The 20,428-nt window shown below is 36.7% G+C and overlaps 1 protein-coding gene across 1 annotated transcript; it reads left to right on the top strand.

Moving 5' to 3' along the window:
- Window positions 1-9,570: 9,570 nt before the first annotated feature.
- LOC114028389 (olfactory receptor 4K2-like) lies at window positions 9,571-19,176 on the top strand. Its single transcript, XM_027842630.1, has 2 exons — window positions 9,571-10,527; window positions 18,778-19,176. Exons 1-2 carry the CDS (start codon window positions 9,574-9,576, stop codon window positions 19,174-19,176), a joined length of 1,353 nt encoding a protein of 450 aa, XP_027698431.1. The 5' UTR covers window positions 9,571-9,573.
- The last annotated feature ends 1,252 nt before the right edge of the window (window positions 19,177-20,428 follow it).

The following is a 20,428-nucleotide window of genomic DNA, read 5'->3' as shown; positions in this document are numbered from 1 at the left end:
CTTCCTTCCTTCCTTCCTTCCTTCCTTCCTTCCTTCCTTCCTTCCTTCCTTCCTTCCTTCCTTCCTTCCTTCCTTCTTTCCTTCCTTCCTTCCTTCCTTTCTTCCTTCCTTCCTTTTCTCTCCTCTCTCCATCAGTAGATTGGAGGGAGGAAAAAATAAAAACTTCATGATTAAATTAAAAGAAAAACAACTTTGAAAAACTTTAGAACTATGATCAATGTAATGACAAACTACAATTCCACAAGACCAAATATGATGCATGCTACCTACTTTCTTCCAAAAAGATGATGGACTTAAAATGGAGATTGAAATGTACATATTTGGATATGAACAATATGAAAACTAATTTTATTTTACATGTATATTTATTCTGTTGCTTTTCCTTCCTTTTTACTGATTAGTGGGATGGAGAGAAAATAAATTCTTACTAATATGGAAAATGTTAAAAATAAAACTGTGGGGAAGAAATACAATGGTATACCATAAAAGAAAAGACTTTTTATAGTTGGGTTTTAGACAATGTGGCCAGACCCATGGAGAGACAGTTGGAGGCCAAGAAACTTTCTGGTGTCCCTCACACTTAATAACTGACACTTTAACTGTACTTCTTACAACCCTGGGAAAAGCCTTAATAAGTCCCACTGCAGACTGTGTGCAGTGTTTAATCTCTGATGTCCAAAAGGTTACTGTCTCCAGCCAGTTATCACTTCAGGACAGGAGTGAGTACATATTCACATCTCAGCATCCTGTTGCTAACCAGAAAATATTAGTGTCTTCAACAAGTAGGTGGTTGCTGGAGTATGTGGTGCTTCTAAGTCTGCTTGCGTGGCTGGTAGGTAGAATAGCCGACAGAAATTTGCAAGACATGGAAAGAGGGTTGTGGTTTATTTTGATAATCTGGCAATTAAAATTTGGTCTTGACATTGCAAGAATAATTTTCAGCTATTAAATGTGAGCTTGCATGCAAGTAGAGAACAATGGTACCCACTGGGGAAAAGGATCTAATCTTGGCCACCTGTCCAGGTTGAGCAGATAGTGGCCTATATGAAATGATTTGAAGATCTCTCAAAGTCTTCTTGGCCTTCAAATGTTTCCTCATATGTCTGTCACAGTGTTGGAACAATCTTGTTATTCTTTTTTATTTTCAGTGCCTAGCACAGTGCTTTAAACATTTAAAAAAATAGATCTGTGATTTCTCTAATATGAAGAAATGCAAGTGAAGAAACTCCCTCTGGCAGTTCAAATCAGCACGTATTCTGTCCCTTACAGTATCAGAATAGCCATGGGGTATTGAGAGGTTAGGTGACTTATCAATGGTCACAGAGGCAATCTGTATCACAAGTGAGATTTAAAGCCAAGTCTTTCTGACTCTGAGGTTGGTTTCACTATGCAGCTGCCTCACATGTACTTTGCATATTGCAGGATCTTAATTTCAGCTGAATAATTAATTAACCAAGCAAAAAAATGATTCAGGCTTTTTCCTTTCATAATAACTTAAATATGAGTGTATAAACAGAACCAAAGGATGTCAGAGCTAGAGATAATATTAGTGATGACCTAGTTCAATATCCTGATTTTGATAGATGAAAAAACTGAGCCCCAGAGACACAGAGTGTTCTCCCCCCTACCCTTGCCCTCCTCTACCTGAAGGTCACAGCCAGTTATTGAGGCAGCTAAGATTAAGTGGGTAGAAAGCTGTCCCAGAATCAGGAAGACCTGCATTCAAGCCCTATACTGGACTTTAGACAAATTACTTTACCTCTAAACAACTTTCTACAATTCTATTCATTGCAGAGAAGGTACTGACCTACACAAGTACAAGGAGTTTCTTTCTTTGGTAATTCTCTATATCAATGAAACCAAAGGTCTAGTGGCAGGGATGGGGAAACTTGTGGCCTCGAAGCCACATGTGGCCCTCTAGGTCCTCAAGAGTGGCCCTTTGACTGAATCCAAGCTTCACAGAATAAATCCCTTCTATTAGAGAAAGGCAGGGTCATAGATAGAACTAGAATCCAGTTCTCCTCTCTCCCTGGACATTTATATGGTATTTATAGTTTCTCTTGCTTTTTAGTAACTTATTCTATATTTACCCTAGATATTTTTAAGGTAGAAAGTAAATATTTATATTTATTAAAATATTGTTAATCATTCAAAGAAACAAGATGAAATAATTGAATTTGGAAATCTCTTCTAAATCTAAATCTATGATCCTTCGAAATGGTTTTTTAACCTTACTTTATCATTAACTGCTCTAATACTTCAATTATACAGATGAAGAAACTGAGGTCCACAGTGGTTGTAACTTCCTTAAACTATTTTCAAATGGTATGGACTACCATTCAGAAGTGAAATTAGGCCTAGGCAAAGGTAGGTAGCAACTCAGCGTATACATTCAAGGAGTACAAGAAAAGAGAGCTTCTCAATTTTTTAAAAAATATAAATGCTCATAATTTTACTGTCAGAAAAAATCTCTCTGTGACATTTATTTTGTGATAACTCTAAAATAAAATTAAACAAATGTTATTCAAGCTGACAGGGACCTCAATAGGTCATCTAGTCCTACTCATTCATTTTATAGTTGATGGCAATTTTTTCCTTCTTGGTTTATGTCATTTTACTTAGCTTTTCAGCAATTCATATTCCATTTCCCCCCATTTCCTTTCTTGTTGAGGATGAGCAGAGGTAGCCAATTATGGCTGGAGTTCCTTGTTACATGAGTTATCCATGTTGTAATATTTTTCCTTTAACTTAGGAGCTCTAGATCTTGACAATCACATTGCTGGATGAACAACTTTCTGTTGGTGACCTGTCAATTCTATCAATCTTTATTTTATCCTCTAATTCTAATATCTCTGGATAATCTTCCTTTATGATTTTCTGAAATATTGTATCCATCTTATTTTGTTTTATTATATTCTTTTTGGAGATTAATGATTCTCATATTATCTTTCTGAATCTTTTCCCCCCAGGTCTGGTATTTTCGACAGTGTGTAATGTACATATACTTTTCCAGTTTTGTCATCTTTTGATTTTAATCTAATATTTTATGTTATTTTCTTTTTGAGTTATGTTTCTCTATTCTTCTTTTCATGATGTCCACTGTTTGCTAAGATCATCTAACTTCTGTTTTAAGCTATCAATTCTTCTTACAAGTTTCTTTCTTTTTTTTTTTTAAGAACTCTCATTATTTTATCTCTTCATTTTTCCCTAGTCAAACTCAGGACTCTGGTGGCCATTTCGTTTTCTATTTTGAGGCTATATTTCAGAATTATTCACTTCTTCTGGAATTTTATCTAGGAGGAATTTACTACTTAGTATTTAGTTTTATTGGGAGTATGTTTTTGCTTAAACATTTTTTCAGTCTCTCTGATGGTTTTTCCCTGTTATGCACATCATGCACATTTCATTTTCCCTTATTCTGATTTTAGTTTTTTTTAAAAGAAATTTGGTAACTTTCTAACTGTTGGATGAAAGAAAGACACATATTAGAGGGGCTTACTCAGCTTCTTATATGAAGTCCCAACCTTTCTGGTCCTGATGACATTGAAACAGGACTATCTTTGCTGGGCTCTTTCTTCATCTTCTCCTCATCCCATACTATTTTCAGTCCATACTGCAGATGACAGAGAAAAAAAAAAAACATATCCCATCTGAGTGGGCAGGAAATCTGATTGAATTGCTACGAAGAGGAGACTGAGAAGCATATGCTTTCAGAGGTGTGCAGAGCTACAAGTCTAAAATCTAGAATGAGGAATGGGGATAATGGAAGTACTTTGTGATATTTTTCTTCAAGAGATGATCTTGCTAGGACTCTCCCCCTACTATTGTTACTCTTTGACTTTATTTGGTTCATTTTTGATGCTTTGTAGAAGTAATGTCATACTAGACTTATATGTAACCTCTCACTCAGCATTCTTTCTTTTTTTATTTTTGCCCAATTACATGTTAAAACAATTTTAAATTTTTTTTTTAAGTTTTGAGTTCCAAATTCTACCTCTCCCTTTCTCTTTCCCTCCCTCCTCCCTTCCCCCCGATGGCAAACAATCCAATATAAGTTATACGTGTGCAATCATGTAAAACATTTCTGTATTAGTAATTTTGTACAAGAAGACACAAACAGAAAAAAAAAAGAATGAAAGGAAGGAAGGAAGGAAAGAAGGAAGGAAGGAAGGAAGGAAAAAAAGGAAAGAAGGAAGGAAGGAAAGAGGGAAGGGAGGGAGGGAAGGAGGAAAAAAGAGAAAGAAAGAAAGAATGCTTTAGTCTGTATTCAGATAATATCAGTTCTTCCTCTGGAGGTGGATAGCATGATTAATCATGATTTCTTTGGAATTGTCCCAGATCATTGTATTGCTGAGAACAGCTAAGTTGTTCAAAGTTCTTCATCATACAATATCGTTGTTACTGTCTACAATGTTCTTCTAGTTCTGCTAACTTCACTATGAATGTCTTGTTCATGTAAGTTCATATAAGTCTTTCCATTTTTTTGTAATCATCCTGCTTGTCATTTTTTATAATACAATAATATTTTATCACAATCATATGCCACAACTTGTTCAGCCATTTTCCAATTGATGGGCATCCCCTCGATTTCCAATTCTTAGTCACCACAAAAGAAGCTACTATTGATATTTTTATATGTATAAGTCATTTTTCTTTTCTTTGGGATACAGACCTAGCAATGGTATTGCTGGATCAAAGGGCATGCACAATTTTGTAGTCCTTAGGGCATGGTTCCAGATTGTTCTCCAGAATGGTTGGATCAGTTCACAACTTCACCAATAGTGCATTAGTGTCCCACATCCAAACCAATATTTATCATTTTCATTTTTTTCATATTAGCCAATCTGATAGGTGTGGAGTGGTACCTCAGAGTTGGTTTAATTTGTATTTCTCTAATCAATAGTGATTTAGAGCATTTTTTTTATATTGCTATAGATAGCTTCAGTTTCTTCATCTAAAAACTGCCTGTTCATATCCTTTGACCGTTTATCAATTGGGAAATGACTTGTACTCTTATAAATTTTACTCAGTTCCCTATATATTTGAGAAATGAGGCCTTTAGCAGAGATTCTTGCTGCAAATTCAATCCCCCATCCCACCTCCAGTTTTCTGCTTTCCTTCTAATTTTGGTTGCATTGGTTTTGTTTGTGCAAAAACTTTTTAATTTTATGTAATCAGAATTATCTATTTTACATTCCATTGTTCTCTCTATATCTTGTTGGTCCTATATTCTTCCCTTATCCATAGATCTGACAGGTAAACTATTCTATGCTCTCCTAACTTGCTTATGGTATCACCCTTTATGTGTAAATCATGTACCCTCAGCACTCTTTCTGTAAGGGCTCCCACAGAAATTTTTGAAGAACATCTATTAAGTTATAGAGAGGTTAGATTTGTGCCTCAGTGGAGTGAGTATTCACATTGATCAAATCATAGATCATGGAAGCACTGAAATATTGAGATTCAGGGTTTTGTAGCTTCTCAGAGGCCCCTTTTTCATTTATATGTAAGTTGAAGGGATTGGGTCAAATGATCTCTAAGGTCCCTTACTAGAGCTATGAACCTATAATCTCTGTGGGCCTCATTCTTCATCTGCAAAATAAGGGCTTTGGTGTGTGATTAAAACTACTTTCCAGATCTAAGTCTACAATGTTTCTCTGAAATTTTCTCCCTAGATTGGATAACCACAAACAAGTCATTTGAGGTTTCTCATCTATATAACAAAGCTGATGCTATCTCAAGTAGCTACTTTATAGTGTTAACTTCCGTTTTGTCATTTTCAGGATAAAGATCATTCTCTTTTGTAGAGACAACATACAACATGATAATTGAGCAGTTTTACCTTCTCTTTTTTGTCAGTTATCATCACATCTGCCCAAGTAAAGTTCTGATCCTCTTGTTCCCAATGTAGCTAAAAATCAAAATAATATTCTTTTTTTGTCATAGCTTCTCTTATCTGTCTTAGTTCATTTGGAGTTTTAATATTCTTGTTAATATTTTTACTGGATCACCATACAATCTTATGGTCTTCTTCTGTTACCTAGATTTGCTCCTATCTTCCATATATTTCTTATTATTTATTTATTTTTTTGGTGAGGCAATTGGGGTTAAGTGACTTGCCCAAAGTCACACAGCTAGTGAGTGTTATGTGTCTGAGGCCACATTTGAACTTAGGTCCTCCTGACTCCAGGGCTGGTGCTCTATCTACTGCACCACCTAGCTGCCCCTATACATTTCTTTAAAAAGCCTAAAATGGCGGTGGGATTCCTGTGTTTCCACATTGGTCTTACATCACAGATCACATAGAAAGTAGCAGAATGCCCAGACTATGATCATATCTGTTTCTTGAACTCTTCTCTCACCAATTTCACTCTTCGATTACCTTAATCAACTCTTTCCTGACAAACCAACTTTGGTTCATAGCATGCCCCTCTACTCTTGATTGTGGCCACTATTCCCATGGTTCTATCACCTCAAACAGAAAGGGAGCTGAGTGAAACTGGTAAGGAAACTTGCTTTTAACATGAGGTTAAGTAAAATGATGTTATTTGTCCAAGCTCAGTGAGAGAGCTTTATTTAATTTTTCTTTATTCCAAGCAGATCACAAAGGCTAGACTGATCGCTGCAGGTTGAAAAGGCTGGTAACATTTAACTTCTCCACAGCAACAATTTTATTTTATTGTTTATTCTGAGTCTAACAAACAAACTAAAATGACTATTTCCATATACAAAATAGAACAGAAAAAGAGGATTGCACATGAAACTATCTTTTGCACATGAAACTGTATCTTTATTATATACAGCTTGCTTTTCTATTTAAATCTATAATTTAATTCAACATGTAACTTTCAAAGGTGCCCTATCTATATTTCCTTCTGAAATTTCTTGTGTTCTACATTTTAAAAATGTTTCAGTATTTTTCTTTTCTTTCTTTTATTTTGGGAGAAGGGGCCACTCTATCACTATCTGCCTCTATCTTTACCTCCCCTCATTGAGAATAAAAGGTAAAACAAAGCCCATGTAACCAATATGCATAGTCAAGCAAAACAAATTCCCACATTGGCTGTGCGTCTTATCCTTCAGCTTGAGTCTATTCCCCTTCTCTCAGGAAGTGGGTAGCACGATTCATTATTAATACTCTCCAGAATCATGGCTGTTCATTTCACTGATCAGAGTAAGTACTTTAAAATTAATTTAAAAAATAGTTTATTTTGATTTATCAACAATCACTTCCATAAGCTTTTGAGTTTTAATTTCTTCTCCCCTTCCCTCCCCACCTCTCTCTCCAAGACAGCATGCAATCTGATATAGGCTATACATATACATACCTATTAAACATATTTTCACATTAGTGATGTTGTAAGGAAGAATTAAAACCAATAGGAGGAACCACCACAAAGTGGAAACAAAACACAACAGAAAAAAAAATGGCAAATAGTATGCTTTGATCTGCATTCAAACTCCATAATTCTTTCTTTGGATGGATAGCTTTTTCCATCATGAGGCCTTTGGAGATGTCTTAGATCCTTGTATTGCTGAGAAGAGTTAAGTATCAATATTAGTCATCTCACAACATGGCTCTTACTGTGTACAACATTCTCCTGGTTCTGCTCACTTCACTTAGCATCAGACCGTACAAGTCTTTTCAGATTTGTCTGAAGTCTGTCTGTTCATGATTTCTTATAGCACAATAGCATTCCATTACATTCATATACCCCAACTTGTTCAGCCATTACCCAATTGATGGGCATCCTCTCAATTTCCAATTCTTTGCCCCCACAAAAAGAGCTGTTTTCAATATTTTTGTACATGTGGGTCCTTTTTCCCATTTGTATGATCTCTTTGGGATACAGCCCTAGAAGTACTATTGCTGGGTCAAAGGGTATGCACATTTTTATATCCCTTTGAGCATAGTTCCAAATTGCTCTCCAAAATGGATGGATCATTTCACAACTCCACCAACAATGCATTAGAGTTCCAATTTTCCCACATCTTCTCCAACATTTATCATTTTCCTGTTTTCTCATGTTGGCCAATCTGATAGGTGTGATGTGGTACCTCAGAGTTGTTTTGATTTGCATTTCTCTAATCAGTAGTGATTTAAAGCATTTTTTCATATGACTATAGATGGCTTTAATTTCTTCATCTGAGAACTGTCTGTTCATATCCTTTGACCACTTATCAAGTGGGGAATGACTTGTATTCTCATAAATTTGACTTAATTCTCTATATATTTTAGAAATGAGGCCCTTATCAGAGACTTTGGCTGTAAAAATTCTTTCCAAATTTTCTACTTTCCTTCTAATCTTGGTTGCACTGACTTTGTGCAAAACTTTTCAATTTAATGTAATCAAAGTTATCTATTTTGCTTTTCATAATGTTCTCTGTCTCCTGTTTGGTCATGAATTTTTCTGTTCTGAATAAACTTGATAGGTAAACTATTCCTTGCTCTCCCAGTTTGCTTATAGTATCAGCCTTTATATCTACATCATGAACCCATTTTGACTTTATTTTGGTATATGGTGTGAGATTTTGGTCTATGCTTAATTTCTGCTATACTCTTTTCCAGTTTTCCCAGCAGTTTTAGTCAAAGAGTAAGTTCTTATCCCAGAAGCTGGGGTCTTTGGGTTTATCAAATAATAGATTAGTATAGTCATTGACTACTGTGTCTTGCATACTTAACCTATTCCACTGATCCACCACTCTTAAAATTACTTTTCTTTATAGAATTGTTATATAAATTATCTTGATTCTACTTACTTTAGTTGATTCTACTACTCACTAAAGAAATTCCTAGACTTCTCTAAAACTGTACTTTTTGTCCTTTCTTATGGTGCAACAATTTTCCATTACATTCATATTCTGAAATTTGCTCAGCCTTGATCCAATAAACATTCCCCTCTTCTTCCATTTTGTCACTACAAAGAGAGCTGCCATAAGTATTTTTTTTGCCAATATGTGTCCTTTTCCACTTTCTTTGTTTATATAGATTTAGTAGTGGCATGACTGGGTCAAAGGGTATGCATAGTTTAGTGACTTTTTGGCTTAGTTTCAAATTGTTTTAGAGAATGGCTATTTTGATGTTCAATTCTGCCAATAGTGCATTAATGTACCTGTTTTCCTGTGACCTCTCCAACAATTTCTTTTTTCCCCCCATATATATCAATCTTACTGATAGAAGATGGAACCTCAGAGTTATTTTGATTTGCACTTCTCTATTAGTAATTTGGAGCATTTTATATATGGTTGTTGATATTTTCCTCAATAGCAAAGTATAGCCTGATCTCTCTATACTTTTAAGTTGACTTAAAAAAATCCTTAATGATTTATTTTCTTTTCATTTGCCTCCTCCTAAAAGTATATGGAAAGAGAGAAAACATAATACTAATTATCTGAGTTTCAGTTGGCTGAGTCCCGGTTAATTAAGTTTCTATAGCACATATCATCTTTACAACATCATGAGCAGCAATATCAGGATCATTCTTTCAAATGTAGTTGCAGTTGTCTTAGATTTTTTCAACTCTATTCCTTTTGTTTTTTACAGGTTGCTTCATAGCTATGTCTGTGAAATCAATGGAGGGAGCCAATTACTCCAGAGTGTCTGAATTTGTGTTGCTGGGACTAACTGATTCTCCTGAGCTCCAGGCTTTCTTCTTTGTGGTGTTCTCTATTTTTTATGTGATGACTATATTGGGCAATTGTCTCATTTTGGTTACAGTTATATCCACCCCACAGCTTCATTCCCCCATGTATTTCTTGCTTAGCAACCTGTCTTTCATTGACATGTGTCTGTCCTCCTTTGCTACACCTAAGATGATCATGGACTTTTTCACCCATCATAAGACCATTTCTTTTGAAGGTTGCATCTCTCAAATCTTCTTCTTGCACCTCTTCACTGGCACTGAGATTGTTCTACTTATCTCCATGTCCTTTGATAGATACATTGCCATATGCAAACCTCTCCAATACTCAAACTTTATGAGTCAACATGTGTGTCTGTGCCTTGTGGTGGTTTCCTGGACAGTGGGTTTCCTTCACACAGTGAGTCAATTGGCCTTCACGCTGTACTTGCCATTCTGTGGTCCTAATGTTGTAGACAGCTTCTTCTGTGACCTTCCTTTAGTCATTCAACTTGCCTGCATAGATATCTATGTTGTAGGGCTCTTCATGATTTCAACCAGTGGCATGATTGCTCTGGTCAGCTTCCTGCTCTTGCTTACCTCCTACATCATTGTTCTGGTCACTATCAAGAAGCACTCCTCCAGTGGATCATCGAAGGCACTTTCTACCTGTACTGCACATTTCATAGTTGTGTTCATGTTCTTTGGACCATGCATCTTCATCTATGTATGGCCCTTTACCAACTTTCTGGTGGACAAGATTCTGTCTGTGTTTTATACTATTTTCACACCTTTCTTGAATCCACTTATCTATACTCTGAGGAACCAAGAGGTGAAAGCTGCCATGAGGAAAATGAGCAACCAATATATTAGTTTCCGGAAAACTGAACAATTTCCAAGATACACTGTACAATGAAGGAAACACCTATCTGTCACCCAATATCACCTGTTTTCCACCCTTAGAATAACAATTATTTTCTATAATCCAAAAGCTGTTCATTAAATGCCTACTACTTCACAAAGTTACTATTAGTAGAGCTGGAAGAGAATTTAAGTTTATCTAGTCTAATAATTCCATCTTAAAGATGAGAAAACTGAAGCCTATAAAGGTTAAAGCACTGCACACTGCAGTTATAACAGAGTCAGGATTAAAACTTCTTTCTCCTGTCATATCTCCTTCTATGGCACCAAATTGTCTCTATTATTATCAGTAACTGTGGAAACATAGCAACTTGATGTTCTTGTCAAAAATACAGAAGAACCAGAAACTTCACTCCTTGCAATTTAATTTAAAGTTGTGAGACCTTCAAACTTTGAATCAGTAACCCACCAGCCTAGTATTTTAGTATCTTGCCATATTCAGGGCAACAGTTTGAGAGTAAGTTTATGTTCACATATTCTCTAGCTGAATGACCTTGGGCAAGTGTCTGAATCTTTCTAAACCTCAAATGCATCATCAATAAAGTGGAAATAATAATATACTTCACAAGGCTGTTGTGAGCAAAGTGCTTTGTAAACACAGCATTTACATAAATGTGAACTATTATTTGAGGTTTAGATAGTTAGTACTAGCACAAGACAGGAATCAGTCTAGAATGTAATTATGGGTGTGTACAACAGTGAATATTTTGAAATATAAATTTGTAGAAATGAGTATTTTAATGTCAAAAAAGTTCAGCTCTCCATTGGCCATAGAAATGTATTCTGTATGGTTCCATGAATTCTAATGAAGGTTCAAAGCCTCTGGTGGACTGTCACAAAATAGCACAGCTCATCATTACATCTTTATTGGACAATGTCTAACCAGCATTTGAAGTATATTTTATGAGAAAGCAAATGGTACATTCCAAAGGCCCTTTTTATAATGTACTCCAGGAATTCCCACATTACCAAGCACAGAACTCTAAAATGCTGTAATGGGTTCTTTTTTTTTCCTAAATTCAATTTTATTTTTAGTTCCAAATCGAGAAGGCAAGAAATACAAAACTCATGACAAATATGAAGTTAGGCGAAACAATTTCTGCATTAGTCATGTAAAAAAAACATATTTCAATCTGTTTTCTGAGTTCATCAGTTCTCTGTCTGGAGGTGGATATCATTTTTTCATCATGAATCCTTTGAAAATGTGGTAGATCATAGTGTTGATAAGTTACTAAGTCTTTCATAGTTGGTTATCTTTACAATATGGTTATTACCATGTACATTGTTCTCCTAATTCTGCTTGCTTCACTTTGTATTGGCTTGTATAAGCCTCCCCAAGTTTTTTTTCTGAAACCATCATCTTCATCATTTCTAACAGCATAAGAATGTTCCATCACACCATATACCATGACTTGGTCAGCCATTTTCCAACTGATGGGCAACCTCTCAGTTTCCATTTCTTTGCCAATAGAAAAGGAGCTGTTATAACTATTTTTATACATATAGTTCCTTTACCTTTTTCTGAAATTCCAGTAGTATAGATGTGACATTAAGAGGATTTGATTTAAAATATATTTTTGGACTACGTGCATTATGGACAGTATGTTTTCAGCCTGGTAGAGACCTTAGATCAAATAGCCTAGCATCTTCAAAAGTGTATTCTGCCAACTTGTAGTATTTCACACAATACAGATAAGGGTTCTGTGAGATTCTGGAAGCAGAAGTATTTTTTTCTGCTAAAATAGTCAATGTGGTATGCAGAGAGAACACTGGATTTAGAGTCAGAGGAAGTGGCACGGTAGATAGAGCACCGGCCCTGGAGTCAGGAGGACCTCAGTTCAAATCTGATCTCAGACCAGACACTTGACACTTACTAGCTGTGTGACCCTAGGGAAGTCACTTAACCCCAGTTGCCTCAACAAAACAAAAAAACAGAACAAAAAAATAAAGAAAAAAATCAAGCTATGTATGTGTGTGTGTGTGTGTGTGTGTGTGTGTCTATATAAATATATATATATATATATATATATATATATATGTATGTATGTATATATAACTTGTCATTACCTACCTTTCTGGGTCTTGTTCTCCTCATTTATAAAATGAAGGAATTGAACCAGATGATCCCTAAGTTCCCATCTAGTTCTTCAAATATGAAATGATAACTCACATTTCTAAGGCTCTTTGCCCACAACTCTGCAGGGTAGGTAATAACTTGTTCTTGTCAAAAATATTAATTATATGAAACAATGTTTCAGTATGAAAATATACCTAATTCTCTCTATCATAATCCCAATTTTTCCAACCCAATTTATTTCAGAAATATGCTGTAGCCATAGGACTCCAAGACCAGCATTTTTGGGATGTCAATATATTTCAGTCTTGAAAATTTTCCATGGTCCAATCACTTTAGGAAACACTGACCTAATCTAAATTCGAAAGGACCACACAGAGCTGGGTATTAGCAGTATCAGCACTCAAACCCAGGACTATCAACCATAGTTTGGTACTTTTTTCACATTAACCTTTATAAAAAAAAACATCCATAATGTACATTATTTAAAAAAAAAAGATATCCAATTTGGAAAGACCATGAAGTTTTACCCCAATCTATGAGCATTTTAATTACTAAATTAGTTTTCAAAAATTCCCCAAAAAGAATGGTTGTGCCAATATATGTAGTAGCAAAATCATTATAGAACTCTTTTAACTACAATTTTCTATTGATTTAATTAGCTGGTGTGTTTACATGTTGCCTTGATCAAATAGATGTATTCTTAGGTTCATATAAATAGCAGTAGTAAATGTTAGACCGTGTGTAGCTAGTTAGATTGATGCCATAAAGATGGCATACTTCTATGATCTTTTGCATAGTTACAGACAATGAGTGCAATGATAACATTAGAAATTCTTTCTCTTTTAAAAGAGCAATTAGAAATGAGGGAGAAATGGACACAACACAACACTGTGTTACAACTCTCTAGTGCTTTAAACTTTTAAAATAATGTTTCCCAATATCATTGAATTTGAGACTCACAATTGTGTCAGGTATTATTTTTTCTATTTAAGAAATAAGTAGTGGTAACAATAAGTTGTGATTTTCCCTAGGGTCATATAATTATTATATGTATTACATTTTGCATATGTGAATTGTTTTGTGAAGTATTACATTTTCTGAATTTTTTTTAAAAAAATTAAAACAAATCCTCCAGTCCTGTATTTTTTCTACTGTATTACAAATATTTACTCATGTCTCATGGCCAATCATAAATAGAATGTAAAATGAGTGTGAATGTTATGTATTTGCCTCATCTTTTTTTAATGGTATTTTATTTTTTTCCCGTTTAATGTCAAGGCAATTTCTAGCATTCAATTTTACAAGATTTTTAGTTCCAATTTTTCCCCCTTCCTTCCTCCCCTTCCCTCTTCTGAAAATGGTAGGCAATTTGATATAGGTTATGCATGTGATATCATGTAAAACATATTTCTATATTAGCCACAGTTGTGAAAGAAGAAACAAATGAAAAGAAAAAACAAGAAAAAGAATAAAGTAGGTTGAAAAATATGCTGTGATCTGCATTCAGAGTCCATCAGTTCTTTATCTGGATGTGGATAGCATTTCCCCTCCTGAGTCCTTTGTACTTGTCTTGGATCAGAGTTGCTGAAAAGAGCTGTCATTCATAGTTGATCATCACACAAGCTTGCTGATACTGTGTACAATATTTCCTGATGCTGCTCATTTCATTTTGCATCAGTTTGTACAAGTCTTTCCAGGATTTTCTGAAATCTGCCTGTTTATCATTTCTTATTGCACAATAGTAAACCATTACATTCATGTACCACAGCTTGTTCAACAAGCCATTCCCCAATTGATTGGCATCCCCTCAATTTCCAGTATTTTACCACCATAAAAAGGTCTGACATAAATATTTCTGCCCGTGTAGGTACTTTTCCCTTTTTAATGATCTCTTTGGGACACAGACCTAGTAGTGATATTGCTGGATCAAAGAGTATGTACAGTTTGGTTGTCCTTTAGGCATAGTTCCAAATTGCTCTCCAGAATGGCTGGATCCGTTCACAACTCCACCAACAGTGCATTAGTGCCCCCATTTTCCCACATCCTCTGCAACATTTAACATTTTTCTTTTTTTTTTTGTCATATTAGCCAATTTGATACCTGTGAGGTGGTCCCTCAGAGTTGTTTTAATTTGCATTTCTCTAATCAAAAGTCATTTAGAGGACTTCTTCATATGTCTATAGATAGCTTCGATTTCTTCCTCTGAAAACTGCCTGTTCAGAACCTTTGACCATTTATCAATTGGAAAATGGCTTGTATTTCTATAAATTTGACTCAATTCTCTATATATTTGAGAAATGAGGCCTTTATCAGAGACATTGGCTGTAAAGATTGTTACCCAGCTTTCTGCTTTCCTTCTAATCTTGTCTGCATTGGATTTGCTTGTACAAAAGATTTTTTTTTCAGGCAATTGGGGTTAAGTGACTTGCCCAGGGTCACACAGCTAGTAAGTGTCAAGTGTTTTGTCTGAGGCTGGATTTGAACTCAGGTCCTCCTGACTTCAGGGCCGGTGCTCTATCCACTGCATAACCTAGCTGCCCCTTACAAAAGACTTTTAATTTAATATAATTAAAATTATATATTCTATATTTTGTAATGCTATGCCTTGTTTGGTCATGGATTCTTTCCCTCTTCATAGCTATGAGAGGTAGACCATTCCTTGCTCTTCTAATTTGCTTATGGTATCACCTTTTATGTCTAAATCATGGACCCATTTTGACTTTCCCTATTATATGGTCAATTTTTGTGTAGGTGCCATGTGCTACTGAGAAAAAGGTATATTCCATTCTGTTCCCATTCAGTTTTCTCCATAGGTCTATCATATCTAACTTTTTCTAATATTCTACTTATCTCCTTAGTTTCTTCCTTTCTTAATTGGATTTCTTGAGTTCTTAGAGGGGAGAGTTGCAGTCCTCCACTAGTACAGTTTTACTCTCTATCTTTTCCTGTAACTCACTTAACTTCTCCTTTAAGAATTTAGATGTTATACCATTTGGTGCATATGTGGTTAGTATTGCTATTGCTTCATTATCTATGGTACAAAATGTAGTTTCCTTCTTTATATCTTTTAATTAGGCCTATTTTTGCTTTTGTCTGAGATCAGGAATGCTATCCCAGCTTTTTTTTTTTTACTTCAGCTGAAGAATAACAGGTTTTGCTCCAGAACCTTACCTTTACTGTGTGTGTCTCTGCTTCATGTTTCTTTTTTTTATGGTAATTTTTATTTATTTTTTTGTTTTCAACATTTACTTCCACAAGATTTTGAGTTCCAAATTTTCACCCCATCTTGCCCCTCCCCCCACCCCAAGATGGCATGCATTCTAAATAACCCTTCCCCTAGTCTACCTTCCCTTCTATCTCTCCCCCACTTCTCTTATCCCCTTCCCTTTCAATTTTCCTGTAGGGTAGGATGGATTTCTGTACCCCATTTCCTGTATTTCTTATTTCCCAGTTGCATGCGAAAACATTTTTTTAAACATGTGTTTTTAAAACTTTGGGTTCCAAATTTTCTCCCTTCCTCCCTCCCCACCCACCCTCATTGATAAGGCAAGCAACTAAATATAGGTTATATATGTGCAGTTATGCAAAACACTTCCATAGTAGACATGCTGTGAAAAACTAACTCTATTTCCCTTAATCCTATCCCACCCATCCATTTATTCTATTCTTTCTTTTGACCCTGTCCCTCCTCAGAAGTATTTGCTTCTGATTACTCCCTTTCCCAATCTGCCCTCCTCTCTATCTTTCCCCTACTCCCTTGTCCCCTTCACCCCCTATTTTCTGTAGGGTAAGACAGATTTCCACACCCAATTAAGTATGTATGTTATTCCAGCCTTAAGTCAAATCCTATGAGAATAAGATTCACTCATGCCCTCTCACCTTCCCCTATTTCCCCTCCACTGTAAGAGCCTTTTCTTTTCTGTTTTTTTTTTTGGTAGGATAATTTACCCCGTTCTACCTCTCCCTTTCTCCTTCTCCTGGTATATTCCTCTCTCACCCCTTAATTTTATTGTCCAGATATGACCCCTTCATTTTCAACTCACCCTGTGCCCTCTATCTGTCTATCTATATCTATATATACATACATATAATTTTTCCCCTCCAACTACCCTAATACTGACAAAGGTCTCATGAGTTACAAATATCATCTTTCCATGAAGGAATGTAAGCAGTTCAACCTTAGTAAGTCTCTTATGATTTTCTCTTTCCTGTTTACCTCTTCATGTTCCACTTTAGTCTCATATTCGAAAATCAAATTTTCCATTTAACTCTGGTCTTTTCATCGAGAATGCTTGAAAGTCCTCTATTTCACTGAATGACCATTTTTCACCCTGCAAGATTATACTCAGTTTTGCTGGGTAGGTGATTCTTGATTATAGTCCTATCTCCTTTGCTCTCCGGGAATATTATATTCCATGCCCTGTGGTCCCTTAATGTAGAAGCAGCTAAGTCTTGTGTTATCCTGATTGTGTTTCCACAATACATGAATTGTTTCTTTCTGGCTGCTTGCAATATTTTCTCCTTGACCTGAGAACTCTGGAATTTGGCTACAATATTCCTAGAAGCTTTCCTCTGGGCATCTCTTTCAGGAGGAGATTGGTAGATTCTTTCAATTTCTATTTTTGCCCTCTGGTTCTAAAATATCAGGGCAGTTTTCCTTGATCATTTCTTGAAAGATCATGTCTAAGCTTGTTTTTTGATCATGGCTTTCAGATAGTCCAATAATTTTTAAATTCTCTCTCCTGGATCTATTTTCTAGGTCAGTTGTTTTTCCAATGAGATATTTCACATTGTTTTCTAATTTTTCATTCTTTTGGATGTGTTTTACAGTGTCTTGATTTCTCATAAAGTCACTAGCTTCCAATTGCTCTATTCTAATTTTTAAGGAAGTATTTTCTTCCTTAATCTTTTGGACTTCCTTTCCCATTTGGCCAATTTTGCTTTTTAGGGCATTCTTCTCCTCATTGGCTTTTTGGACCTCTTTTGCCATTTGGGTTAGGCTATTTTTTAAGGTGTCATTTTCTTCAGTACTTTTTTGGGTCTCCTTTAGCAAGCTGTTGACTTGTTTTTTCATGATTTTTTTGCATCACTCTCAGTTTTTCCTCTACTTCTCTTACTTGCTTCTCAAAATCCCTTTTGAGCTCTTCCAAGGCCTGGGACTGATTCATACTTTTCTTGGAGGCTTTGGATTTAGGAGCTTTGGCTTTGTTGTCTTCTTCTGGTTGTATGTTTTGATCTTCTTTGTCACCAAAGTAAGATAATATAGTCTGACTCTTTTTGTGCTGCTTACTCATGATCCCGGCCAATTACTTGAGTTTTCAACTCTTTGTTAAGGTAAAAGTCTTCTTCCAATGTGAAGAGTGTACTGTCCCAAGCTTTGGAGGTTTGTACAGCTGTTTTCAGAGATGCTTCTAGGGACCTGTAATTTTCAGTTCTTCCAAGGTGGTATGATAAGGGGCGAGGTGTTTTCTCTCCACCTCTACAACAAGCTCCAATGCACCAGTGCTCCTCCTTGCCCCAGGACTGCCCCTCAGAACTGTGACCCAGATCCAAGCACCAGTAGAGCAAGAGATTCCTGCCTCAGCACTGGCAAAGAGATCCCTGCAATCCCCCTCCGACCAGACACTTGATTCCCTTTCAGTCTGTGGCCAGGAAGCTGAGGAAACAGTGGCTGCCTCAAGCAGCGCTCCAGGCTTGTGGCTGAGACCTAGCTCCTCTCTCACCAAAGTCAGACTTTTCCCACTGACCTTTTAAGTTGTCTTTGGTGTTCCTGGATTAAGAAGTCTGGAAACAGCCACAGCTGCCTGCAATTCAGTCCTCTGATCCCTGCTCCAGGGTCTCTGAGGCCTGCTCCAGGTTCGCTGCGGCCTGCGCGCCCACACTGAACTGGGCTCCTCTCCCTGCTCGGCGCTATACACTTTTCCAATCAATCATTCAGGCTGTCTTTGGCTGGAAATTTGTTTCACTCTGTCTTTCTGTGGGTTCTGCTGCTTTATAATTTGTTTGGAGCCATTTTTTAAGGTATGTGGAGGGCTTTGGGAGAGAGCTCAAGACAGTCACTACTTTCCCTCTGCCATCTTGGCTCCGCCCCTTGGGGGGCCTTTTTCCTTTCTTTTAAATTTGATCTCTTCTCCCATGGTGGAAGGGTCTCTGTCTTAGGCTTCTTGTGCCTGGGGCTATAGGGCCTGCCTGTTTGTCTCGTGGTGTGATGATGCTGTCCTGAGGCCCATCGAGGGCCCTCCTATTAGATGCTCTGTTGAGGGAGTGGTGTGGGAAGCGTCTGCTGCTGCTGGATGCTGTAGGGGTCTGGCAGCTTACCTGGTGCTGAGCTCAGGTTCTAGTGGTGTTGTCTGGTACATGCTGAGACCTGGTGGTGTATTTCTGTGTTTCCCTGGGGCTACACTGAAGCACATTCACGTCTGCCCTTTGGAGGCTGGCTGTTTATCCTGGGCTGTGCTGAAGCATGTGGAGTTCTGGCTGCTGAAGGATGCCTGTTTGCCTGGAGCTAAGCTAAAGCATGTGATGGTTCTTGCAGCTGAAATCTGCCAGTTCCCCTGACTATGCTAAGGTGTGTGGTGGGCAGGGAGTGGTGTGGATGAAGTTGGGGGAAGAAGCATCCTGGTGTTGGAGTTTGCCTGATCCACTACACTAGGGCTCAGGATCTCCTCCTGGTTTGCTGAGGTGAGGCTTGCTGGGATGTTTCCTGTCCTCGAATGTACTCTCCTTTAACTCCAATGAGGACCTTTATTGCCAAGAAGCCAGGGCTAAAATATTGTTCCACCCCATCTTTTCACTGGCTCTGCTATTCCAGGATTTGTTTTGGGGCACTATTTTGTGCTTGCTTGGAGGTGAATATGGGAGACTTACAGATATTTACTGCTTACTCCACCATCTTGGCTCCTAGAAGTCAAAATCTTGCCTCATTCTTAATACATTTATTTCATTTAATTTAATGCTTCAAAGAACTATGATTTTGATGTTCTTTCCATTTATAAGATCACAACCCTGCCACACCTTAGCAGTTTTTAGGAGTTACTTTAGCCACTCCATCCTCCTCACCACCTCTTCAGACACGAAACAAAAACTATTTGGCAGCATCCTCCTGGTAAAGAACTTCTTCACACTTACATGAGTTCTAGGGTTGCAGACAACAGCAAAACATAAGTTCCTTAAGGACAAGAAGTTGTTTTTTTTTTCCCCCTTGTCTCTCTAGCTATAGGGGTTAGTATAGTGCCTTGCATGTTGTAATTGCTAAATAATTGCTTGTTAAAATGAAGTGTTACTCACATACTCTGCCTTTCTATCTTGGTAGAAGTTTCTAGTTTCTGCTGTCTTAGAAAAATCTTAGAGAACTCAGGCTCACCTCTAGTCCACGGTGAGGCCGTAAGGCTAGAAACGTAATGAAAGACATAAAAAAATACAACAGGTAAAATACTTCCCTTCGTTTCTTTGGGAGTAGAACACTTTCTGCAACATCAATACATTTAATCACCAAATCTAAGACTATGGTGCTTCCAGGACAATAACCTACGGGAAAGAAAATTCATGTGATGGTTTAGAATTAAAGAACATGATATTCGTGTTGAAATAAAAAGAGATATGTCCAATTTTGAATTTTGAAACTGACTTGTATCAATTATTTCTGATCACTATCTGGTTCATTTGTGTAGTTGATACATACATAGATTGTTTGGGGAAATATTAACATTTTAGAGTTTCTCATTTTTTTTTAAAGTTGACAGTAGGATTGCATGAATTGGCAAAGAAAATAAAACACAGTGCCTCCAATACATTTGGTACTTGCATTACT

Source organism: Vombatus ursinus, unplaced genomic scaffold (genome assembly GCF_900497805.2).
Source record: "Vombatus ursinus unplaced genomic scaffold, bare-nosed wombat genome assembly UNPS02014880.1, whole genome shotgun sequence".
Classification (NCBI taxonomy): domain Eukaryota; kingdom Metazoa; phylum Chordata; class Mammalia; order Diprotodontia; family Vombatidae; genus Vombatus; species Vombatus ursinus.
Note: the sequence above shows the minus strand (reverse complement) of the source record. Positions and strands in the feature narration are given on the sequence as shown.